Source organism: Ornithorhynchus anatinus, chromosome 4 (assembly GCF_004115215.2).
Source record: "Ornithorhynchus anatinus isolate Pmale09 chromosome 4, mOrnAna1.pri.v4, whole genome shotgun sequence".
In the NCBI taxonomy this organism is placed as follows: domain Eukaryota; kingdom Metazoa; phylum Chordata; class Mammalia; order Monotremata; family Ornithorhynchidae; genus Ornithorhynchus; species Ornithorhynchus anatinus.
Genome location: NC_041731.1, coordinates 89204783 through 89224076, shown reverse-complemented (window position 1 = coordinate 89224076; position 19294 = coordinate 89204783). Strand labels below are relative to the sequence as shown.

Genomic DNA, 19294 nt, shown 5'->3' with positions numbered 1-19294 from the left:
GAAGCAGTGTGGCTTAGTGGAAAGAGCATGACCTTGGGAGTCAGATGACGTGGGTTTTAATCCCAGCTCCACCTCTTGTCTGCTGGGTGACCTTGGGCAAGCCACTTAACTTTTCTGTGCCTCAGTTACCTCATCTGTAAAATGGGAATTAAGTCTGTGAGCCCCATAGGGGACAACTTGATTACCTTGTATCTACCCTAGTGCTTAGAACAGTGCTTGGCACTTTGCAAGTGCTTAACAAATACCATTATTATTATTCAGTTTCAGGGAAAATCTTGAAAGGAGGCCTTACAACCTTTGGGACAGCATCATCCTGGGATGGACAGAGTATGCAGTTATCAATCATATTTATTGAGTACTTACTATTTGCAGTGTACTGTAGTAAGCATTTGAAAAAGTACAATATAACAGAGGTGATGCACACGTACCCTGTCCACAACGATTTTACAGTCTAAAAGGGGAGACAGACATTAAAATAAAAAACAGATAGGTACTTCAGTGCTTTGGGGCTGAGAGGAGTGAATACACTGCTCTAAGCATCCTTAAGTGGAAAGGGGATGTTTGACTTCCAAAATTATCATGATCCAATGAATGCAAATAAGCCAGTGTTAAGAAATACTCCTTGCTAGTAGGTATATTTTATTTATTAACCACTTACTTTGTATCAAGCACTGGAATATACTTACAAGATAATCAAATCTGACACAATCTGTCCCAAGAAGGAGAGAGAATAGGTATTTTATCCCCATTTTACAGATGAGGAAACTGAGGCTCAGAGAGGAGTGATTTGCCCAAAAGTTGCACAACAGATAAATGGCAGAGCCAGATCTAGCACCCAGTTCAGTATGACCTAGTGGAAAGCGCACAGTTCTGTGAATCAGAAGATCTGGTTCTAATCCTAGCTCTGCCACTTGCCCGATATGTGACCTTGGGCAAGTCACAACTTCTCTGTACCTCTGTTTCCTCACCTACAAATGGGGGATTAAATACCTGCCCTCTCTCCCAGACCGTGAGTCCCATGTGGGACAAGGACTGTGTCCATCCGATATCAGCCAGAGTACTTGCCACAGAGTAAGTGTTTAACAAATACCACAATTATAGTCTCTTGCCTCCCAGTCCCCTGTTCTTTTCACTAGGCTAATGCCTCCTTACACTTCCTTTATTAATACTGAGGAAAATAAATTCCTCAACCCAAGTAGTAGTAGCCTTCTTCAGGCTATTATGCATCATAATGAGAAACTGGTAAATGCAGAACTTGTACTAAATATAAAGACAATCTATCCACCAGGATTATGTATGAGGAAATATGTCTCTCAGTTATTGTACTCTCCTAAGCACTTAATACAGTGCTCTGCACACAATAAGTGCTCAGTAAATATGACTGATTAATCTAAAAAACTTAGCTAGGTCAAATAAAAAAGAATTTGAGGCTTACTGCTTTGAAGTGACATATGGTTGTGTATTTTCTCAATTCTCTAGGTATTTTCTAGAGCCTATTACTAAAATCCTAAAAAGGGAACAGGTCAGGCAATGCCCTAAATGGAGAAATACTGCAATTGGATTACTCATACAGAGAAGCAGTGTTGCCTAGTGGATAGTGCGTGGGTCTAGGAGTCAGAGAGACTTGGATTCTGATCCTGGCTCCACCCCTTGTCTGCTGGGTGACCTTGGGCAAGTCACTTCACTTCTCTGTGTCTCAGTTACCTTATCTTTAAAATGGGGATTAAGACTGTGAGCCCCATGTGGGACAGGGACTGTGTCCAACCTGATTAGCTTGGCACAATGCTTGGCACATAGTAAGTGCTTAACAAATACCATAAACAAGCAACAATAGTTTTGATTTACATAACGAGGTAGATTACCTCGTTAATATATTTAAACACCTTTAGAAACTGCTACAATATATTATGCGCATTTTTTTCTGGAAACTTCCAGATTTTGATTTGCAGTTAATTAATGCCAAAATGATTATTTTGTCTGAATTCCACAACTATTTTATAATTTTTGTGATTTATACAAATTAGCATGGCTGATTTGATATAAGATGTGAAATAATATGAGAAGCAGCATGGCTTAGTGGATACAGCACAGGCCTGGGAGACAGAAGGACCTGGATTCTAATCCCTGCTCTGCCACTTGTCTGCTGTGTGACCTTGGGTGAGTCACTTTACTTCTCTGTGCCTCAGTTACCTCATCTGTAAAATGGGGATTCAGCATGTGAGCCCAAAATGGGACAGGGACTATGTCCAACCTGATTAACTTGCATCCATCCCAGTGCTGAGAACGGTGTTTGGCACATAAGTACCATTATTATTATTATACTTTGAATGGAAATATCCTACATGAGAAGAATATAATGCTGAAATTCCATTTCAGAATGCTCTAAGGCAGAAAAATGAGTAAATGCTTGAGGTGGTTTTCAAGGTAAAAGAATAGAGGTCCTTTAAATTAAACTGGTCACAACTCAGTTGGTTCACAGGCAGAAGAAAAGGGGCTTTGTGTCTTACAAATTCTGTAATTACTTCTGAAATATAAAACCATTACGAAGACTTGGAAGTCACACTACATAGTAAAACTGTGAGCTGCCATGTTAAGGAATAATAAGAGTTTAAGTACAAGAGACTTGATTATTGGCCTGAAGATTATGTCTAGAGGTTGAAGGGGCTGGGGGGCTAAAGAAGATCTTTCTACTTCCACAAAGAAAATACTTATGAGCAACTCACCTTCAACACACCATCCTTTGCAAAGATAGTAGGGAATTATCTTTTTGCAGAAATTAATTACTCCAGGACATTTTTTAAAAAAATTGTATTTATTGAGCACTTACGGTATGCTGAGCACTGTACTAAGCACCTGGGAGAGTACAACAATTAGCAGACATACTCCCTGCCCACAAGTTTACAGTCCAGAGAGAGTATGTCTTTCCATATACCCACTTCTAGAATGAGAAGGTTCCATTTTTGCAAAATCTGACATTATGTAAAACTCATTCTGCCTAACCGGATACACATGTCATTTTCTCACACTCCTTAATCGCTTATTAGAATTCTAGCCAAAACACATGTGAAAACCCATGTCAGGTCAGAATTGTTCTTTTTGGGGTATGACAACTAAAGATTAAGGTTTACCACAAAACAAAGATCGTTTAAGATCTGTGGTCCTTACCCACACAGCATCGTCACTTTCCAGATGTAGAAATGGGGAGACAAAGGGGAAAGAAGGAGCTCTGAAGATTATAAGAGGGAGAAGTAGAAAAACTAGAAGAGCATGGGACTAAGACATCATCAGCTGCTCATCTGCTTTGACTCTACAATGGGATCAGCAAGATAACTTAGAAAAATTGAAAGTGTACAGACAAATCTAACAAATTATTTTGAATAATCTGAATTAGACGCCAGAAGAACTGGATGCCATAGCTTTTAAGTTTCCTTCCAGGCATGAAGTACAGCCCAGTACCAAAGAAAATGTATTTCTAATTTCCAGAAGCTCAGTGTTGTGCACACTTGTTCTGTGCAGAACACTATCTATGCTCAGCAGTTAATAATGTGAATTTATTAATGAATCACTCCTTACTTCCTCACTGGAAGCAATATGCGTAGTGGATAGAGCATGGGCCTGGGAGTCCAAAGGTCATGGGTTCTGATCCCAGCTCTGCCACTTGTCTGCTGTGTTACCTTGGGCAAGTCACTTCACTAGGCCTAAATTATCTCATCTGTAAAATGGGGATTGAGACTGTGAGCCCCACGTGGGACAGGGACTGTATCCAATCCAATTTGCTTGTGTCCACCTAGTGCTTAGTACACTGCCTGGCACATAGTAAGTGCTTAACAAATAACATAATTATTAATTATTATTACTTCATTTTTAACCAAGTGTTAGGCATGTCTCATTAACAACCAAAGCAGAAATAAAATATGTTGTTGCTCCCTAGATCCAAGGATTGGAGAAATTCAAAATGCCATGACAGTCTTTTTCATGAGAGGCCTCATGACAACTAAACACAACAGACCGTTAGAAGATTTTTTAATTTGAATAATCTGGCCCAATACTCTCCACATTTTAGAGGACTAACAGGGACACTTCACCATCTCACTAACCAGAGGTCAAGATAGCTAACTCTGAGACCCTGAAGAGGTTGAAAGAAGGATATCACATTCCTGGTTATCCTCACCTCCATAAGTGACCTGGGTTCTAACCCCAGCTCCACCACCTGTATGTGATCTTGAGCAAGTCATTTAATTTCTTTGTACCTCAATTATCTTGTCTGTTAAATGAGCATTAAGACTGTGAGCCACAAATGGACTGTGTGTGACACGATTAGCTTGTATGTACCTCAGTGTTTACTACAGTGCCTGGTACATAGTAGTGCTTAACAAATATGATAAAAAAAACTGGGGAAAAAAATCAATCATTTTTAGATTGAACAGCGAACATTTCCATTAGTTTATGAGAACAAAAGAAAAGGGCAGTGGTTATGGAAATAACCCCTTACACCCTAACAAGATTGAGAAACACAAAATTAAAGAGGAAAGAGGGACGGGGAGAAAAAAGTGGAGGTGGTTGTGTAAGGATAAAATTTAAATTTAAATGCATAGAGGATTAGCCATTGTGAATCGTTAGAGGCTCTAAAAAAGAGAAAGCTCCCAGCAGTGATGAAACAAAAAAAAAAAAAACCCTTTACTAAACAGAATGGGTGGAAGGGAAAAGAAGATGCTTTAGTATAGATTTAATCCCACGATTTCTTATCAGATGGGTATTGATTCTTCTAAGAATTAGTATCGCTAACTTTTAAGAATCTAAGTTTATAATTTCAGAAGAAAATCCCACAAGAGTCAAAAATTGTAATTATTTGCTTAAATCATTCTCTATATTTTTGCCCCCAACTAATCCAGATCGTTGATGCAATCCTAAAATTCCACCTTCTCTTACCCCGATGACCTTGCCAGCTACTTCATGGACGAAACTTAAACCATCAAACACAAGTGCCTCAGTATCTTCGCCTTCCCCCCCAACTTTCTCATTCTTTTCCACTGTCTCTTAAGAGGAGATTTTCAGCCTGCTGTCAAAATCTACTGGTGCCAGTTTCACAAACGAATTGCACTCTAATGCTATTTGGAAAATCCTTTGAAGTTTGGCAACCATGAACACAGCAAAGGTCAACAATGCTTTCCCAAATCCTTTAGGTATCACTTTAGGGGATGCAAGCATTCATTCATTCAATAGTATTTATTGAGCGCTTACTATGTGCAGAGCAGTGTACTAAGAGCTTGGGATGAACAAGTCGGCAACAGATAGAGACAGTCCCTGCCGTTTGACGGGCTTTTGTTTGCAGGAATGAGAGGAAGTCCACCTCTAGACTGTAAGCTTGTTGTGGACAGGGAATATGTCTGTTTTATTGCACTCTCCCAAGCGATTAGTACCATAAGCGCTCAATGAGTAGAATTGACTGACCAACAGGAAGGCTAGAAGAGGTGTCCACCAATTAGCTCCTGCCTAGGGGAACCAAAGGAAGCAACTCATAAATCAATGCTTTTAACTGGTGGAATATGATCAAAGAACACTGTCTATAAGCTATAATTTCTTGTGGTGGGTCATATTTAAGCAGGAGTAAACTTCTCCTATACTCCTGTCACCTCCACCTTCTTCCCATCCCATTATCCCTTCTATAAACCCTTGTTCCCATTTCTCTTTCCTCCCTGACAACCAGCTTCCTCTGCACCCTCTCTGATGGCTCCTTTCCCTCTGCCTTCAAACATACCCATGCCTCTCATATCTTTAAAAAAAAGCAATTCTGGACATTATTTGTGCCATTCAGTCATCACCCCCATCTCCCACCTCTCATTCCTGCCCAAACCGCTTAGACCCACTCTCTCTATTCATTCAATAGTATTTATTGAGCGCTTACTATGTGCAGAGCACTGTACTAAGCGCTTGGAATGTACAAATCAGTAACAGATAGAGACAGTCCCTCCCCTTTGACGGGCTTACAGTCTTATCGGGGGAGACAGACAGACAAGAACAATAGCAATAAATAGAATCAAGGGGATGAACATCTCATTAAAACAATAGCAAATAAATAGAATCAAGGTGATGTACATCTCATTAACATCTCTACTTCTTGTCTAACTCCCTTCTCCACACTCCCTATCACTCCACTTAAATTCAGTGTTCCCAAACTTCCTCACCTCCCTTCAACACCATGGACAATTATTGTCACTTGGAAACAAACATAATTGAACTTTGTTTTGGGGTTTGTTTTTTTCCAGACATAGATCTCTCCTGGTTCTTCTCTTACATTACTGGTTGATCCTTTTCAGTCTTTCACTTCCTCTGCCTCTCACTCCCTAGCAGTGGGTGTCTCAACACTCTATTCTGGGTTCCCTTTTCCTATTAGCATTCACTCTTCTTGGCCATACACCCCCAGGGCTTCAACTATCACCTTTATATAAATGACTCCCAAATCTACCTCTCTAGCTCTGACCGTTCTCCTCCTCTACACTTTCCTCCTGTGGACAGGACATTTTGACATCCTACCAGGAACTCAATCTCAACACGTTCAAAATTAAACTCATTTGCCTTCTTAACTTTTCGATCACATTTAACAACCACCACCATCCTTCCTTCTTTCAAGGTCATAACGTTGGCAATATCCTCAACTCCTCCCTCTCTTCAACCTCCAGGTTCAGTCTGCTGTCAATCCTGTCATTTCTTCCTACACAAGATTCCCAGAATCTGTCCTCTCATCTTCAAATTTTTAACTCTCAGGGGATCTTCCTCTGAAATCATAAAACTAGATTCTTAGAAGTTTCCTAAACTATCTCTAATTTTTCTAGCAATGCCAACACCGATCTGATAGGAAATCATATATCTCAAAAACCACCGATTGTTGACCGATCCTCTTTTGCAGTAAGCAGAAACTCCTGACAATTTGTTTTAATGTGTTCAATCAGATCTCCTCACACTACATACCCACTCTTCTTCCTCTACACCTCAGTTCATATTCTCATTCCCCTCAAGTTAACCTAATCACTGTGCCTCATTCTCTCAGCCTCTTACTGCTTAGCTCTTGCTCACATCCTCCCCCCTGACTGGAATTCCTCCCCCTGCATACGTAACAGACCACAGCTCTTCCCATCTTGAAAGCCCTCCTCCCTTTTTCAATTAGTTTCTAATCCCCCAATTCCCACAACACCTACGTACTTAAGGACTCACAGCCTCCTATATCACTTACATACATGCCTTAGAAACCACTATTTCTTTATATCTGTAATTTACTTTTGTGCCAATCTCAACTAGATTCTAAATCCCTTGAGGACAAGGATTATGGCTACAAATTCTATTGTACTTTCCCAAGCCCTTGTTACAATGGTCTATGAAAAGTAAGTGCTCAATAAATATTGCTGGCAACACTTCATCCCTCATCTACTAGAAAGTGATGCCAGTATTGGAATTACCATTAAAACGGCATATCCTTATATCTTTGTTTCAATGAGTAACACATTAATCTCTGAAAACCCAGCAATATATTCAAATTTTGTCTGGAACACTGGGTTTGGGCAGATGCTATGTAAAACTTGTGTGTTGTTTATATTATATATGTGTATATTGTCAGTTCTCCCATAACATATTTTTTAGTACACATTTTGGGTAGAAGTCTGGTGGAGAATTATGAGCATTCTATCCAGACAGATGCATCTTGTTGGTATAATATAGTGAAATCAATCATATTTGAGTACTTAATGAATGCAGAGCACTAAGTGTCTGAGACACTGCAATGCAATAGAGTTGGCAGGCATGCTGCTTGCCTTCAAAGAGCTTACCATCTCTTCCTCCCCACCTCTAGACTGTAAACCCTGTGTGGGCAGGGATTGTCTCTATTGCTGAATTGTACTTTCCAAGCACTCAAATAAGCGCTCAATAAATATGATTGAATGAATGGATGAATGAATCCAGTGAGAAAGGCAGATATTAAAATAAGTTACGGATAGGGGAAACTGTTAAGAGTATAAGGATATCAATCAATGGTATTTATTGAGCACTTACTGTGTGCTTCCGAAATTAGTAACAAGGATTATTTTACCTAAAGGGACTTGCTCCTCCAAGTATTGTTTCAGCTACTTATTTTAAATTTCTTCAGTTTTTAATTTCTTCTTATTTGTTGTAATTACCATTTTCTCTGAGTCCATCCTACCCCACTTAGAGTCCCTTCCTAGCTAGTTCAAAAAATGTTTGCACATCTTCTCTCCTTTCTAGCCCCTCTTAATTTCAAGGAAATTGATATTTGTGAATTAACAGCAGGCAGATGTCTGTTATCTTGGTTATTGATATGAGTCTGGTGGAAACTGATAATGATAACTTGAGGGGCTACTGTAAATTTTATGAGACAAATAATTTTTGTCTTGGGAAGTAGGAAGAGAGCTTGGACGTGGAAGTCAGAGGACTGGGTTCTAATACTGGTTTTCCACATGCCTGCTGTGTGATCTTGGGTAAGTCACAACTTCTCTGTGCCTCAGTTTCCTCATAATGTAAAATGGTGATTAAATACTAGCTCTCCCTCCTAACAGACTGTGAGCTCCATATGGGACAGGGACTATCTGATCTAATTATATTGTATCTACCTCAATGCTTAATAAAGTACTTAGCACATAGTAAGCGCTTCAGAAATACCACCATTATTATTTTAATCATTTAGCTTTTCCAGATTTTTTTTCCCCAAAGTCTGTAGTATAGCAACAAAACTAGTATGAATAGACATTATTCCATTCAGCTTCTAGCAAGATTCAACAGCAGCTGACTTGCCAGACAGACCAGTCTGAGTCAACATTATCTGTGTTTCCTTGGTACTCCAATCATTTTGGATCTCTCTAGATCTATTATTATAGAATAATAATACAGGGAAAGCCAAATAACCAGGTTCCAGGATTAGTACCTATGACAATTAATTTTCTATTGAGCTGTCAACATTACTTTGGTCCTGACACTACCATTTTACAAAACTAGGATTTCTTGCTATTGCTTTGCCCTCATCTTCCTAGGTCCCATGGAAACTTCATCCTAATCCTTCCCTTCTTCTCAGCCACTATTTATCCTTATTCACTCATTCATTCATTCAATAGTATTTATTGAGCGCTTACTACATGCAGAGCACTGTACCAAGCACTTGGAATGTACAAATCGGCAACAGATAGAGACAGTCCCTGCCCTTTGATGGGCCTACAGTCTAATCGGGGGATACCGACAGACAAGAACAATGGCAATAAACAGAGTCAAGGGGAAGAACATCTCATAAAAACAATGGCAAATAAGTAGAATCAGGGTGATGTACATCTCATTAAACAAAATAAATAGGGTGATGAAGATATATACAGTTGAGCGGATGAGTACAGTGCTGAGGGGGTGGGACGTGAGAGGGGGAGGAGGAGAGGGAAAGGGGGGAGAAGAGGGTTTAGCTGTGAAGAGGTGAAGGGGAGGGTAGAGGGAGCAGAGGGAAAAAGGGGGGAGCTCAGTCTGGGAAGGCCTCTTGGAGGAGGTGAGCTGTAAGTAGGGATTTGAAGAGGGGAAGAGAATTAGATTGTCGGAGGTAAGGGGGCAGGGCATACCAGGACCGCGGGAGGACGTGGCCCAGGGGTCAACGGCAGGATAGGCGAGACCGGGGGACAGGGAGGTGGGCGGCAGAGGAGGTGGGCGGCAGAGGAGTGGAGCGTGCGGGGTGGGCGGTAGAAAGAGAGAAGGGAGGAGAGGTAGGAAGGGGTAAGGTGATGGAGAGCCTTGAAGCCTAGAGTGAGGAGTTTCTGTTTGGAGCGGAGGTTGATAGGCAACCATTGGAGGTGTTTAAGAAGGGGAGTGACATGCCCAGATCATTTCTGCAGGAAGATGAGCCGGGCAGCGGAGTGAAGAATAGACTGGAGCGGGGCGAGAGAGGAGGAAGGGAGATCAGAGAGAAGGCTGACACAGTAGTCTAGCCGGGATATAATGAGAGCCCGTAGCAGTACGGTAGCCGTTTGGGTGGAGAGGAAAGGGCGGATTCAGGCTTCCTCACTAGGCAATGATGGTAATTCTGCCATCTAAGAGGCCTAACAAAAAATTAAATAGGTTAAGCATTTTCATTTTCCCAATTAGCAACATCTGCAGGCTCGTGAATATTGTTAATTCCTGCTCCACCATATGTCTGCTGCATGATTATGGGCAAGTTTCTTAACCTCTCTGTGCCTCAGTTACCTCATCTGTAAAATGGGGTTAAGACCATGAGCCCCATGTGGGCCAGGCCCAACCCAATTTGCTCATATACACCCCAGCGCTTAGAACAGTGCCTGGCATATAGTAAAAGCTTAACAAATACCACAGTTATTATTATTATTGGAAAAGGTAGAGCAAGTTATATAGCTGGGCTTCACAGCAACCAGCATCATCAGAAGTCCGGACTGTGAACTGGTTACAGGCAGGCAGGGAATGTATCTGCCAATTCTGTTGTCGTCATGTACTCTCCCAAGCACTTACTACAGTGTTATGCACACAGTAAGCGCTCAATAAATATGACTGAATGAATGAATGCTCTGCACATAATAAATGCTAAATAAATACCATGGAGTCAACATGTGTCATGAATTACATTCTTTATAGTTATCACGGTTTGGGGTACTGCCTGACCAGAAGTATGCACCTCTTTTTGGTCCACACTTTCATGAGCTTCATTCATTCATTCAATAGTATTTATTGAGCACTTACTGTGTGCAGAGCACTGTACTAAGTGCTTGGAATGTACAATTCAGCAACAGATAGAGACAATCCCTGCCCAACAATGGGCTCACAGTCTACAGTTCCATGTTCTGGTCTCTCTCCTCTTGTCAGCTTGGTTTCCTCCAGGTCCCTGACAGACTCTGAGAGCTCACCTCCAGGAGGCCTTCCCAGACTGAGCCCTCCCTTTCCCTCAACTCCTCCCCTCCCCATTGCCCCTACTCCTTCCTTCTGCTCTACCCTCTTCCCGTCCCCACAGCACCTGTGTATATTTGCACATATTTTTTACTCTATTTTATTAATATGTATAATCTATGATGCTATTTATTTTGATGGTACTGATGTTTGACTACTTGTTTGGTTGTCTGTCTCCCCCTTCTAGACTGTGAGCCCATTGTTGGGTAGGGATTGCCTCTATCTGTTGCCGAACTGTACTTTCCAACCACACTCTGCACACATTAAGCAATCAATACATACAATTGAATGAATTAACGAATGAAATCCTCCAGAGAGGTAACCCCATTTAAGCCAGGCCCTGACTGTTGTGGGCCCACATCTAAGGGGTCTGAGAAGGCCATCCCTGCATTTGTCAGTACAAAAAGGCATAGAATCAGAGAAGCAGCATTTTCGAGTGAAATGCGCACAGGCCTGGGAGTCAGAGGACTTGGGTTGTAATCCTGACTCTGCCAACTGCTTGCTGTATGACCTTGGGCAAGTCACTTAAATTCTCTGTGCCTCAGTTTCTTCAACTGTAAAACGGGGATTAAATAACTATTCTTTCTCCTACTTAGACGATGAGCCCCAAGTGGGACAGGGTCTATATCCAACCCGATCAACTTCTATCTACTGCTGCAATTACAATAGTTCTTGACACACAGTAATTGTTTAATATGGTAATAATAATAATAGTAAAGCCAATAGTAAATAGTTGTGCTTCCCTTATCCTGTCCTCAGGCTAGGATGTGGTGTCCACAATTTCAATCAAAATGATACTTCATAATATCTTTGAAGAGCTCATCATGCTAATAAACCATAATTCCTCCAAACTCCTTTGTTTACGGTTATTGGCTCATTATGAACCAGTAAGGTTTTGGATTTGTTTTCTCTCTGAGAAACATTTTTCTCCAAGTAAGAGCATGTTCTTTTCACAAAATAAATGAGGAAAACAATCAGTGGTTTTTATTGAGTGTGTACTGTACACTCAATGTGCACTCATGAGAAGCCGCGTGGCTCAGTGGAAAGAGCCCGGGCTTGGGAGTCAGAGATCATGGGTTAGAATTCCCGCTCTGCCACTTGTCAGCTGTGTGACTGTGGGCAAGTCACTTCACTTCTCTGTGCCTCAGTTACCTCATCTGTAAAATGGGTTTAAACTGTAAGCCTCTCGTGGGACAACCTGATTACTCTGTATCTACCCCAGCGCTTAGAACAGTGCTCTGCACATAGTAAGCACTTAACAAATACCAACATTATTATTACTGTGCACGCTCAGCCCTGTACTAAGTACTCGGTAGAGTTTGTCAGAAGGGAAGATCCTTGCCCTCCAGGAACTTACATTTTAATAGAGACCGGAGGCTAAATGTGAGAAAGTTGAGATCCTTTCCTAATCAAAACCGCACACTCCAACCCCTGCAAAATGATTTTGCACAAAATTTTTGTTAAATTAAAATAAGGGGAAGTACTGTTCTAATTTTGCCCTTTAAAAAACGTGCTCACATACAATGCTCTTTATAAATTTGAAATTTACAAACCCGGTTCACACACTCGGCTCCTCTAACATCAATTCACTCAATGCACCTCAATCTCATCCATCTCACTGCTGACCACATCCTCCCTCTTCCCTCTAACACCCTCCCCTTTCATATACAACAGACCATCACTCTCCCTACCTTCAAAGCCTGATTAAAATCGCATCTTCCCCTATTAAGCTTTCTTTTCCCCTACTTGGTATTAAGACTGTGAGCCCTATGTGGGGTGGGGACTGTGTCCAAGCCAATTATCTTTATCTACCCCAATACTTAGAACAGTGCCTGGAACATAGTAAGTGCTTAATAAATACCATAATTATTATTCCCCCTTAAGCATCGCCTAAGCATTTGGATCTTTATTCATTCAATTGTATTTATTGAGCGCTTGCTGTGTGCAGAACACTGTATTAAGAGCTTGGAAAGTACAATTCAGCAATAGATACAGACAATTCCTACCCAACAACGGGTTCACAGTTTAGAAATTTGGATCTGTACCCTTTAAGCACATGCAATTCAACAGATCCTCAGCCCCACAGCACTCAGGTATGCAACCATAAATTCCTTACATTAATGTCTGCCTCACCCGCTCCAGACTGTGCGCTCACCGTGGACAGAGAATGTGTGTTTGTTGTTGTTTTGTACTCTCCCAAGGGTTTAGTACAGTGCTTTGCACGTAGTAAGAGCTCATTAAATTCGATTGAATGAAAGAGCTCAAGAAATAGCATTCATTGATAGCAAAGAAAAATGCAAAATTGGAAATAAAAGATCATTTAACAAAATAATTCACGATTTCCCTGATCTATGATAAAAACTTCTGGCTAAAAGCTCAGGGCTAAATGTGCTGCAACCTTGCTCCTGGTATTACACTGAGAAATCTTAACACCCAGACTATGTCTATCAACTTAATAAGACCTTTTTTAAAAATGCACACACAAGATCTTTACACTGTCACTAACCGAAATATTCTGTTCCTTATGATCATTCATTATCCTAAAAGATAGGAGAAAGGGCTCATTAACCTTTTGCCCTTCTATGCAAGCATTCCCACGAAACCAGCACCTAAAAAGCATTTAATTTAGTCAAACACTTGCCCCTTTCCCTGTTGTTTACTCAGCCCACCACTGTCACTAACCATTCCGATAGTGTAACTAATGCCAACTAGGTGATTATAGGCTATTGCAAGAAGAGCCGGGGGAAAGTCTTGTTTCTTTTAAAAGAAAGAGAGTTCTATGCCCCACTTACCTCGAGAAGGCAAAGAGCGCTCTCTGCCTTCTCTTCCTGTTTTTCCTCCAACTTGTATGACATTACAGCAGCGGGGTGGAGCTTGCTTACTCATTAATCAGGAGGGAACAGGCCCCGAAGCTTGGAAACTACATAATTAGAAACAAGAATGCAACACTTGACTTTAAAGGAGCAATGATCAGTCCAGTTGTGTTAATGTCAGATGGGATTATTGCACATCGAAAGCACCAAGTTAGTAAAAATGCAAGCAGGAACTATCATGCTAAATAAGGACAAACCACAATCTGTGTATATACTTGCACTTTGGAGATGTCAGTAATGAAAGAAACTTCAGTTAATCGATTGAAAGTAAATGTCCATATTTTATTCTCCACCAAAAAGTATCATATTACAAAGAGGCAGAAAGATTAAGACTAAACCTTTAAACTTTAAAAGCAGACTGAGCGGGAAATCACACAGCTTGACACACTCTATTTGTCCCACATTAGAAATGGCTTTTGCTCCTTCCTTTTCCAAGTCATTCAATTACCTTTACTGAAATAATATTTAGGATGAGGAAGGGATCCTTATTCAGAAATAGCTGTTTTAAAGGACACTGCATTCAGTCACCTTCTAAGTAATCACCTTGGAAAGCCAGAAAACAAATCATGAAATCAAACCTTGAAGTTTGTTCTCAGTCTGGGCTTGCAGTAAGTATTAGGAACATCCTAAAACCGTAAAGAAAGTCAAGAACACTAACCTCTGTTTATTTTATCCTCCCCCATTGGAGACTTTTAAAATGCAATTTTGTAGGACAGAAGTATCTTTCTTTGAGAATTCTCATTTACACCTAAACCTAAAAACTATCCCTCACTTTTTTTTCCTTTTTTCCTTCATTTCTTCCTTCTCAAAGCTTCCCTCTGACTATTTTTTAACTGAATCAGCTGTAGCTCTTCCCTTTGGTTGGATTGTCCTGTGATAAGATAATCACAGGTATTTCTCTTTGTAATTAGGCCCTTCTCAGGGATGTTACCTAATGAGACTCTCAAAAAAAAAAAATCCATGAGGAAAAGGAATCTGTTATAAAACCTGAGATTACTGACTTTCAGTATAGACAAATGGGATAGTTCACCCGATAGGCTCAGTCATGAAGAGTTTACATTCCAGAGCAGCCAAATATTCTCACAGTACATTCATGTAAACTCAGCATCTGAAAACAGTGAGAATTTTAGCCACTCAAGTTAGTATGGCTGAAAATAATAAAAATAATAATTGAAGTATTTGTTAAGTTCTTACAATGTGCCAGGCACTATACTAAGCACTGGGGTGGATATAACCAAATCAGGTTGGACACAGTCCCTGTCCCGCATGGGGCTCACAATCTTAATCCTCATTTTACAGATGAAGTAATTGAGCCACAGAGAAGTGAAGTGACTTGCCCAAGGACATACAGCAGTCAAATGGTGTAGTGGGGATTAGAACCCCTGACCTTTTGACTCCCAAACCCCTGCTCTATCCACTAGGCCTTGCCGGCCAGTAAATGCCCCTTCCTCACTGTGCACACAGACAGTGTCCTTTGCTAGTCTGTTTAACTGTTTGTCCTGTCTAATCCTGTTTTCCTAGCCAAATCAAGGCTCTGAGGGCCCCAGGGCTGAAGGAATGAAATGAGCAACTCCTTCACCCACCTCTCTCATCCTCCCCAAAATACAAACCTTCCACCCTCCCACCTCCAGGTCTACACACCCCTCCCCTTCAGGGACTATTTTTAATTCTCTGAGCAGCACCAAAGAAGGTAAGAGCTGGGAGTAAAGGGAGAGGGGCAGCAGGGCCAGGGCAGGGTGATTGCCAGGATGGCCAAGGGCAACAGACGTGGGGCAGCTGCTCATCTGGCTGTTGCCCAGGATTACGTGATCTAGTGCTTCTTACCATGAGCTTCAGTTGTCAAATACATTAAAATTTTGTGAGGTGAAGAATGGTGTTGGAAACATTTCCAGTGCTGATCAATTAGTCAGTCAATCAGTGGTATTCACTGATCACTTATAATGTGCAGAGCATTGTATTAAGTGCTTAGGATTGTTCAGTACAATAAGTAAGTAGATCACCATTCTCAGAGAATGTTCCAGTCTTTCATAATAATAATAATAATGATAATATTGGTATTTGTTAAGCACCTACTATGTGCAGAGCACTGTTCTAAGCGCTGGGGTAGATACAGGGGAATGAGGTTGTCCCACATGAGGCTCACAGTCTTCATCCCCATTTTATAGATGAGGGAACTGAGGCACAGAGAAGTGAAGTGACTTGCCCACAGTCACACAGCTGACAAGGGGCAGAGTCGAGCTTCGAACCCATGACCTCTGCCTCCCAAGTCCGGGCTCTTTCCACTGAGCCACGCTGCTTCTCATAAGGGCAGCAGCAGTGTCATGGGACTGCACAGCCAGTGCACAAAAACAGGGTCCCTGCTTCTCCGCTGTCCTGGTGGCAAGGTTTTCATTACTATGCAGCTGCCACTGCTTCCCCACAGGGGATATTAGGTGACAAAGAACTCTCATCACCACCAGACCACAATGGGGAAACTCATGGGAGCATGACAGGGTTTACTCCAAGCGTGGGATCCAATTTATATAACTCTTGCAATGACCCTGCCCTCTACTCCATTTTTATCATCCTCATTATTTTTGTCTTCATTAGAATTTACTGAGTACCTGCTATGAGCACTCAATCAGCTCGCCGCATCCTACTTCAACTTATTACTACATCTCCTACTACACCCCAGCCCACACACTTTGCTCCTCTAAAACCAGCTTACTCACTGTGCCCTGATCTCATCTCTCTCGCCGCCGACCCCTTTTCTGTGGCCTCCCCCTAGCCTGGAACTCTCACCCCAACCATATACACCAGACCACCACCCTCTCCACCTTCAAAGCATTATTATGGTCAAATCTCCTCCAAGAGGCCTTCCCCCTTCCTCAGCTAGCTCTCCTTTCTGCACCATTTATGCTCTTGGATCCGTGACCTTTGAACATTTGCTATTCACCCCACCCCCAACCCCAGCACTTAGGTACACATTTTTAAATTATATTTTATGGGCAGGGAATGTGTTTGTTTATTGTTATATTGTACTCTCCCAAACGCTTAGTACCGTGCTTTGCACTCAGTAAACTATCAATAAATACAATTGATTGAATGAATGAATGAATGAATGTTACAAATTATTTATTTACACTACTGTCTGTCTCCCCCTCTAGATTACAAGCTTGTTGTGGGCAGGGAACGTGTTTGCTATTGTACTCTCCCAAGTGCTTAGTACAGTGCTCTGCACATTGAAAGCGCTCACTAAAACCACTGATTGATTATGAGCAGAGCACCTTGGGAAGATAAGCAGCGTGGCTTAGTGGAAAGAGCCAGGGCTTGGGAGTCAGAGGTTGTGGATTCTCATCCTGGCTCCAACACTTGTCAGCTGACTTTGGGCGAGTCGCTTCACTTCTCTGTACCTCAGTTACCTCATCTGTAAAATGGGGATGAAGATTGTGAGCCACATGTGGAACAACTTGATTACCTTGAATCTACCTCAGTGCTTAGAACAGTGCTTGGCACATAGTAAGCGCTTAACAAATATCATCATCAAGATAAAGTTGAAGACATGGTCTCTGCCCTCAAGACAACTGCCACCACTACTGCTTTTCAGGAAGCTGTTATGGAGGCCAGAAAAGAAGGAACTTGCAAATCCTCACTTCCTTTCTCACTCTTTTGCCTTCATCACCCCCGCTCATTTAGGCCCTAGTGACTAAGAGAATCCATCCCGTGGCACCAAGGCAATTTTCACAGAGGTGCAGCATCCAAAGGGTATGTCTTGGTAATGGTGAAGGCATCACATCCAAGCTACTACCTGGAGGGATTGGAGCCAGAATAGTGACGGGATGGAGAAAGTAAGGTCAGTGAAATGGCAGTTTCATCATTTCAAGCATTCTCCACTGGGGAAGGACTGACACCTTTGTAAAAACAGTCACATGGATTGCAACAGCCAGGGAAAGTGCTTGGAGATAAGATACCACTGGGTATGGTGAGTAAAAGCAGCAGGAGGAGAAGGAAGGACAAGGTTTCTGACACAGATACCGATAAAGTCAGTAACTGCCCTAACTCTGACTTTGGACCCTTTTTGCAGAAAAAATGCTGTAAAGTCAAACATTATCTGCGGGGAAGAGAGGCAAAGGGAGTTTCCTCGCCCCTCCTCAAAGCAATTTTTTTTAGCTTCCTCATAATTCTAGTTGTAAACCTTACAGCACAGTTTAAGTGTAAGAGAAAAACTTTAATAAAGCATTCTTTTTAAGAAGAATTCCCAACTTTTCAATATGGGTCCGAAGTTTAGAACTGTTTTGCTTCTAAAAACCTATTTGAGGTGTCCAGATTTTTTAAAGCTTAAAGTGCTTGAAAAGGCAGAAATTACAGAAAAATTTCAACCTATAGAAGTGAAAGAAAAAAAAAGAAACAGGATCAAGGAGACGGGAAAGAGAGGGGCTGTGGGATGAATTGGTAGACAAAAAGGACAGCAAGAAATACAAGGGAAAAAAGCATAAATGGAACAAAAAGAGAGGAAGGGGGATGAGATGGAAGTTACAGACACACATATTTGTAAACCGTCACATAGATACAGACCATAAACAAAAATGAGAACGCACACACACACACTCATTATTTCCTGCACTCCAGAGAGTAGAAGCCTTTCTGTCCACACAATGGCAACTGGCATATGTTAGCACAGATCAACCAGGGTATCGATCAGTGGAATTTTTGAGCATTTACACTGTTCTAAGTACTTGACTTGTCTTATGCTGTAAAGTCATCTCCAACCCATAGCAACCCATGGACACATCTCTTCCAGAACACCCCACTCTCCATCTGCAATTGTTCCGGTAGTATATCCATAGAGTTATCTTGGTAAAAATACGGAATTGGCTAACCATTTCCTTCTTCCATGTAGCAAACTTGAGCCTCCGCCCTTGACTCTCTCCCACGCTGCTGGTGCCCAGCACAGGTGAGTTTTGATTTGTAGCAGATTGCCTTCCACTCACTACCACTGCCCAAGCTAGGAATGGAATGGATATGCCTCTGCTTGACTCTCCCTCCTGTAACCAAGACAGGTGGAGTACTGGAAACTCTCTAGGTGTGACCTGAGAGGAGATTGGTAAGGAGATTACGCCCTTGGGAGAGTTCAATACCACAAAGATGCTAGAGACATTCACTGCCCATAGGTAATCAACTCCTCCAAGAGGTCTTCCCAGACTGAGCTTCCTCTTTTCCCTCTGCTCCCTCTGCTCCCTCTCTGCCCCTCCTTCACCTCCCCTCAGCTAAGCTCCCTTTCCCCCCTTTCCCTCTGCTCCTCCCCCTCTCCCTTCCCCTCCCCTCAGCCCTGTGCTCATTTGTATATATTTTTATTACCCAATTTATTTTGTTAATGAGGTGTACATCCCTTTGATTCTATTTATTGCGATTAAGCTGTCTTGTTTTTGTCCATCTGTCTCCCCCGATTAGACTGTAAGCCCGTCAGTGGGCAGGGATTGTCCCTATCTGTTGCCGAATTGTACATTCCAAGC

At 41.7% G+C, this 19294-nt stretch overlaps 1 protein-coding gene across 1 annotated transcript in view; it reads right to left on the bottom strand.

Annotated features, from left to right (window-relative positions):
* FRRS1 (ferric chelate reductase 1) overlaps positions 1 to 13798 on the bottom strand; it is a 55805-nt gene extending 42007 nt beyond the window's left edge. Inside the window, exon 1 of the mRNA XM_029063888.2 lies at positions 13722 to 13798. Coding sequence (XP_028919721.1) covers positions 13722 to 13784 — 63 coding nt within the window. The 5' untranslated portion in view covers positions 13785 to 13798. The remainder of the gene's footprint in view (positions 1 to 13721) is intronic.
* Positions 13799 to 19294: the final 5496 nt, after the last annotated feature.